The sequence below is a fragment of the Bison bison genome, unplaced genomic scaffold (genome assembly GCF_000754665.1).
Source record: "Bison bison bison isolate TAMUID 2011002044 unplaced genomic scaffold, Bison_UMD1.0 scf7180017864533, whole genome shotgun sequence".
Classification (NCBI taxonomy): Eukaryota; Metazoa; Chordata; class Mammalia; order Artiodactyla; family Bovidae; genus Bison; species Bison bison.
In genome coordinates, this window is record NW_011495082.1 from 14513917 (window position 1) to 14521845 (window position 7929).

General features: G+C 36.6%; 1 protein-coding gene across 1 annotated transcript in view; it reads left to right on the forward strand.

The window, feature by feature from the left end:
• The window catches only part of FAM174A (family with sequence similarity 174, member A), a gene marked incomplete at its 5' end in the record, with an annotated part of 23166 nt that continues 15237 nt past the window's right edge, over positions 1-7929 (forward strand). The window contains one exon of the mRNA XM_010832003.1: positions 1-164. Within this exon, the coding sequence (XP_010830305.1) occupies positions 1-164 (164 nt within the window). The remainder of the gene's footprint in view (positions 165-7929) is intronic.

Here is a 7929-nt window from a genome sequence, read left to right on the forward strand (position 1 = left end):
GCCGCCGACGACCCCGGCGGGAAGGCGGGGGCCGGGGGCCCGGCGGGCGGTGTCCTGGCCGTGAGCCCCGACCCCGGCGACAAGCCCATGACCCAGCGGGCCCTGACCGTGCTAATGGTGGTGAGCGGCGCGGTGCTGGTGTACTTCGTCGTCAGGACGGTCAGGTGAGGCGAAGCCTCCGCGAGCCTCCCCGGCAGGCCTGAAGCGCGCTTATCTGCCGACCTCCTCCCACCCCCTCAGTCACTGTGCCTGCTGAGTGAGCTTGTAACGAGGACGGTCTTGAAAGCCGGTGGTACCTTTGGGAGTGTTCAGAACGCCAAGTCCCTGCTGCCTCCCTTTTCATGTGTAAACTATAAGTTAACACCGAACCTCTATATCAGTATTTATTTAAGTAAATTGATAGTAATGCAGAATGATCTTTAAGGATGATTTAAAGAAGTTCTTTTAACAGCAGTTTCCTGCTGTTGACTTTTAACTCGCCACCATCGATTGTACCTTATGAAGTTTCTTGCTTTCCACCTTTTCTGAACCTGGAAAACTGACAACTGCGTATGGTTCAATCGTTGTTAGAGTCCGCATTAGAAACATCTAGCATTCATTTTGCAAGACACTAAATAATGGACATGAGCTTGAGTAAAAACTCCGGGAGTTGGTGATGGACAGGGAGGCCTGGCTGCCTGCAGTCCATGGGGTCGCAAAGAGTCGGACACGACTGAGCGACTGAACTGAAATAATATGGTGTGAAATGTTACCGATTTCTTGATAAGATGGAAAACTGATACCCATGCAGCAAAGGAAGAAAAATGTCATAAATATGATCCCGTTATAATGTTGGAGAGTATGTTTAATATCTTAACACTATGTATGATTTTAACTTTACAAAATTTGAATTAGTAAATGGATAGATTTACTTTTTTTTAATCTTCAAAAAAACTTTTCTAAAATGAATTCATCTGTAAATAATTCTAAGTCATTCAGAAGCTTAAAGTTAGAAATGAATAGTTTTTTGAGCTTATTCTTACTGCTGCTGCTGCTGCTAAGTCATGTCACTCGTGTCCGACTGTGCGACCCCATAGATGGCGGCCCACCAGGCTCCCCCGTCCCTGGGATTCTTCAGGCAAGCATACTGGAGTGGGTTGCCATTTCCTTCTCCAATGCAGGAAAGTGAAAAGTGAAAGTGAAGTTGCTCAGTCGTGTCCGACTCTTCGCGACTCCATGGACTGTAGCCTACCAGGCTCCTCCATCCATGGGGTTTCCCAAGCAAGAGTACTGGAGTGGGTTGTCATTGCCTTATCCGTATTCTTACTATAGAATGTTAGATTACAGAATTACTTAAATTTCAGATTTGTTACAAATATGGACACTTAAATGACATCTTTCACTTTACCTACGATAAAACTGACCTAGGAGAATAAAGTGATATCCCACAGTATATAATAATCATCACTGATTGTACAATCCATCATTTGCTTTGTTTGAATTTTTTTTTTCCATGATGTCTGTGTCCAAATCTGTGATCAACCTTTTGATTAAGTACCAGGTTATGAATAAGTAAATGACTATCACCTATTTTTCTACTCCATTTAATGCCTTATCTAGTAGAAAAGGAATTATATAGTTCAATTAGTGATATTTTACATTGTTGTAAGTAACTTCCACTTGATGCGTTCTATTGTTATAGAAGTAAAGTTACTTTATGGCATGAATCATGGTATTATAACATTCCAACTATGTAATGAGACCGATTTGGAAAAATCATAATAAAGCCTCTTAGTTGGGGACCACCTCTCTGAAGAGCTGAAATGCAGAGCTAAGAACTCACTGTTAGAAGAAGCCAGCCAAGAGAAGAGCTAAGGAAGCACCAGGTAGTTGCCTCCTTTTGACTGCAGTAGAGGTAGTTGTGTGGGAATGCACTGGTTTGTTCTCCAAATTATTTCACTTTTTTTTTTTTTTTCCTATAACTGCCTACCCTCAACCACTTCATATATTTCTTTAAATGGATTTACTTAAACAAAGTTTCCTTTTAAACATATCTGTTTATTATTTTGTGAGTGAAAAACATTATTTAAGCCAACATTCCTTGGCTTAAATAACTAACTGATAAAGTACAGCACAACAGGAAATCCTGGAGGGTGGGAGGGATCTCTGAGACCTGTTCAGATATCTGCAATATTGAAACTATTTTCAAAATAATACATTCCCTTATAAGTTTATGACTTCCCTGGTGGCTCAGACGGTAGAGCATCTGCCTACAATGTGGGAGACCCAGGTTCAATCCCTGAGTTGGGAAGATCTCCTGGAGAAGGAAATGGCAACCCACTCCAATATTCATGCCTGGAAAATCCCATGGACAGAGGAGCCTGATAGGCTACAGTCCATGGGGTCGCAAAGAGTCGGATATGACTGAACGACTTCACTAGAAGTTTATAGGACCCAAGAAGTTCAGTGATAATAGTTTCAAATTCCACAGTGCAGCCAACTCATAAGAAACTACCTCTTGTTAAGTTTTGGTGTTCTATCAAAAAAAAAAAAAAAAAACACCAGAATCTGAAAAGCTATTAAAATGTACCTCCATTTTCCAAGTTCATCATATCCTTCAAATAGACCACGCATAGCAAATGATTGAAGGCTGAAGCAGATATGAAAATCTAGCAGTTTTCTATTTTTCTAATTTCTCTCTTTTCATTTTCTATCTCATTCTATCTATTTAAGCCAGACATTAACAAGATTTGAAAAAAATCTAAATCTATGCCATTTTTTCACCTTTGTTGGTTTTCTTTTTGACAATATATTTTTCACAAAAAGCTATGTTAATCTGTAGTGGATTTATTATAATTTTAAAAAGCAAATGGTATTTAAAATTTTCTTAGGTTTAATTAATATATTAATAATTGATATTTATAATCCACATAATTATAATCTATTCAGGGTCTTAAATAATTTCTAAGAATGTAAAGCAATTTATGATCAAATGTTTGAAAATCACCAGTGGAAACATTATTTGAGCTGCATAGTATTGGTTCACAAAACCCAGCAAATCCAGGCCCACTTTTTATTAAAGAGAAAGCTAGAAAATGTTCATGAGGTGTTACAGGCATATAACCACCAAACTGAAACTTTCTTCTTGATATGAAAAAAATATTAGAAGAAAATTGAGCAGTAATTATTCTTCTCACCATGTAATTTTTATTTAATGCTGTATATTTCCCATATAGCATTGGAGTACCCTAAGTATTGTTTCATACACAAAATAAATGATGAGTCTGATGATAACTTTTGGGGGATGATCTTTTTTCATTTTGCTTTCACCTTATTTGTAATCTTAACATATAAATATTTCTTGCTATGGATTTTCCATCTTCATTTCTGTAAAGCTTATAAGGGTACAGTCTTTTCAGTCTGATTCTATTGGATGAGTCACTAACATTGTCTGTTAACAGCAAAATTCTGAATCTATAGCTAAGAAAAATTGGACTCTTTAACCAGTATCTAGTACATTCATTCAGGCCAACTCCTAAATATAGTTGGCCACCTGATATCCAACTTGATTGATGCTAACAATGTCTGGGCAATGTTCAGAACAGAACTCATTCTTTTTGCTTCCAGATTATGAAGATCACTTATTTTGGTAAATATCCATTTTGACTCTCCACTTCCAAAATAGGTGTGGCAGCACAACAGCATTATTTATTTGTGCCAACAAGGAAGAACGGGCCAAAAATCGTCCTTTCGTTAACTGATATGAGAAAACACTGAGAATATTTTACTTGTAAAGTACTTGAACTCCATAAAACTTCCATACTGTTTTTAATTTAATTCAGTTATTATGAATGTGTAACTAGAAGTAACTTCCCCTCTGAGTCTAGAACTATTCCGAAGAAAAATTAGATTCTTTCTGTAGAAATTGAAATATATATATATAGAAGGAATAAAGTAGGCTTCCTAAGATTAGTATATAGTCTTTATGAAAAGAGACTCGTTGTATGTCTTATTCTCTATTATATCCCCAGTGCTGAACATTATGTACAAAATGTGGTAGGCATTGGGTAAGCAGTTGCCTAATATATGAGCATTCTTGGTTCTTAATCAAGGATCAGTGTGGGTCTAGGGAAGACTCAAAAACCTCAGAACAAAGGCTATTTACAAATCATTATTTCGCTAAGGCTAAGTACAGTGTTTGCATTCAGGCATTAACTAAATGAACTGGGTTTGATTACACTGAGAAATGTTCGGGTAGGGAAAACAGTGATTTTATTAGACTTTTCAAAGGAAATAACATTTTCCATCTCCTGTGTATTTTTTCTTTAACACTTCCTTCCAATATTAAAGGAATATTAGATTATTACTTCTATTAGTTACTATTTTAATTAAACACATAGAATAACCCTGGCTAACTTAAACTAAAGGGGATTTCCTGAAAGAATATTGAGATCTCAGAAAGTCAAAATGCAACAATTAGAACTGGACATGGAACAACAGACTGGTTCAAAATTGGGAAAGGATTATGTCAAGGATGTATATTGTCACCCTGCTTATTTAACTTATATGCAGAGTACATTAGGCAAAATGCTGAATCACAAGCTGGAATCAAATTGCAGAGAGAAATGTCAATAACCTCAGATATGCTGATGACACACCCTTCTGGCAGAAAATAAAGAGGAACTAAAGAGCCTCTTGATGAAGGTGAAAGCAGAGAGTGAGAAAACTGGCTTAAAACTCAACATTCCAAAAACTAAGATCATGGTATCCAGTTCCATCACTCCATGGCAAATAGATGGGGAAACAGTGAGAGACTTTTATTTTCTTGGGCTCCATAATCACTGCAGATGGTGACTGCAGCCATGAAATTATGAGACACCTGCTCCTTAGAAGAAAAGCTATGACAAACCTAGACAGCATATTAAAAAGCAGACATTCCGACAAAGGTCTGTCTAGGGCTATGGCATTTCCAGTAGTTATATATGGCTGTGACAGTTAGACCATAAAGAAGGCTGAGCACCAAAAAATTGATGCTTTTGAACTGTGGTGTTGGAGAAGACTCTTGAAAGTCCCTTGGACTTAAAGGAGATCAACTTGTCCATCCTAAAGGAAAACATTCCTAAATATTCATTGGAGGGACTGATGCTGAAGCTGAACCTCCGATACTTTGGCCACCTGATGTGAAGAGCTGACTAATCAGAAAAGACATTGATGCTGGGAAAGAGTGAAGGCAGGAGGAGAAGGGGACGACAGAGGATGAGATGGTTGGATGGCATCACTGACACAGTGGACATGAGTGTGAGCTAACTCTGAGAGAGAGTGAAGAACAGGGAAGCCTGGTGTGCTGCAGTCTGTGGGTCGCAAAGAGTCAGACACAACGGAGGAACTGAACAACAACAGTCAAAGAGCAACTGGAGATTCACAGAAACTAAGTCAGCTTAGGAGAGGAGACACTAAAATATCACAGAGGTTTCTTGGCAGGAACAATCCACTGTGAAGGTATGCAATAGTTTTCAGTCTCTTTGTCCCTTAGTTGAGGAGTCAAACTCCACAGAAGGAGAGGTGAATTAAGTCCTGGGAAAGAAGGGCCTGGTTTGGCTACAGTCCATGTGGTTGCAAAAGAGCTGGACAAGACTAAGAAACTAAGCAACAACAACAGGGCTGGGGTCAGTTGCTGTCTAAGCAAAATCATGGTTCTGTTAAGGCAGAAGTTTCCTTCAGGATAAATAAAAAGCAGGTAACTGTTGCAGTGTTCAAAACTAAGAAATGGCCTAACCAGAAGAACACAAATGCACTTGTTATTGCTAGTAGCTACCAAGTTCTTACTTTTTTTTTTTTTTTCCAAGTTCTTACTTTTTACCAGGAAAGGATGAACCAGAAAATGCAATTCACTTAAAACAATATATCCAGTCTAGTATAATGTAAGATGATTGTGTTAGGGATCAGAAGACTGGTAGCTAACCTTGGACCTTGGTTAAAATTACTTAGAATCATATAGGAAGACAATACACCCTAATGTTTAAGAACCCAGACTTGGGAATAAAATTGCTTGATTATTTGCTCTACTATTTACAGTCCCAAATTTAATTTTTTCTAAGGTCTGACTTTCTATGTTTAGAATAAGGATACTTAAAGGCTTGTGGTGAGGATTACCTCAGGTAGTGCTTGTAAGCTGCTTACCTCAATTGCCTGACTTATATGCACACCCAGGAAACAGTAATTATTTTTAGTGAATTCTTTTTGTATCTGCAATTTCAGCTGTAATATTTTGGTGGGAGTGTTCATGGTATTTTCTAAAATCTCTCCCATACCATATTCTTTTAATATATGAACTCTGAAACTAATCCGCAAGAGGTTAGGTCTGACAAGACTAGAGATGGGGTGGGGGCAAGGAGAAAAAAGAATGGGAGATGAAGATGAGAGAAATTTCAGATAAAATAATTTTTGCTATGTGTTGTATACTGTGTTGTCATGGACAACTGAAATTGTGGCTCACCAATTTTTATATAGCTTTGTCTCAGTGCAAAAACAAAATGAGTTCCAAAAATCATTGTTGGTTACTAATTCACCTTTTTGCCCCAAAATACTCAAGGTAAATTTTATATCATTAGTTGTATCTTTATTAAGATTTACTCAGCTTTATCATTGTACCTGATCACATAGGAGAGTGTATGTATATAAAATATCCATTAAGTACTGTATTCCTCAGTCTAGTTTTGAATGATAAATAGAAGAAATTACTTAATAATATCCTACAGGCATTCAATTAAAACAGGAAAATCAGATCAGTGCAGCAAGTTATAGCAAGTTACAATGATTGCTTGTCTCCCTTTCACAGAGTAGTAAAACGAAATGAAGTTTTATTCTGTTGTGTTTATTTTATGTAGCATCATACATTTTTACATAAAACTTTATCAACCTTACTTTACTACTTTAGCTTTATTTTTCTACTGTAGCTTTTACGTTATTTAAACAGAAATGATTCTTACCAACCTGAGTATAATGAAACATTGAGGAATCTGCATTCAGTTGAGACAACTATTTGAATAATAACTTGAATATCTAGAAGGTATCTGATCAAGATCATTTACCTGTGATTGCCATGTGATAAAGGAATATAATTCAATAGTATAAACCATACTGCTACTTTCTTTTGCTTTCTTAGGCTTACATATTTTCCTCTCTACATATTTAAAGTTCCATTTTTTAAGACCCAACAAAATTTGTTTTCAGATTGCAATATGCATTTACTCTGTCTGGTAAAATAATGTACAATATATAATGCTATATATGTAATTATTAACATATATAGAAAGTTTGAGCATCGCAAGCTTAATGAAAATAATTATTTGTGGAGAGAACCACAGCTGTTAAAATTGCATGAATTTTAAATCCTCCTTTGCTCTTTTGTTCAAAAATAATGTACACTGCATATTAGAAGTAGCCTTTTACTTAAGATTTCAATACATTTTTTATATGTATTATATTTTACACTTAATGTTTATTAATATTTTAAGTAGATGGTCCCTTGAATCAGCCCAATATTAAGCCTTCATAAGTGTTTCTAGCTTTCCCTGAGGACAGGAAAAAAAAAAAACATCACTACATGTGGGTGTATTGTATTTGATGTTTTTATGGCCATAAAGCTGCCATGACCACGTAGCCATTGCATATATCTTTAGACTTAAGAAAGATATTCTTAAAAAAAAAAAAAGAAAGATATTCTTAGGAGAGTCTCATTTTAAGTTTAAATTCTATTTTACAATATGTAGTTGTTTTTTTAATTTGACTTTGATGCTTTTGAACTGTGGTGTTGGAGAAGACTCTTGAGAGTCCCTTGGACTGCAAGGAGATCCAACCAGTCCATTCTGAAGGAGATCAGCCCTGGGATTTCTTTGGAAGGAATGATGCTAAAGCTGAAACTCCAGTACTTTGGCCACCTCATGCGAA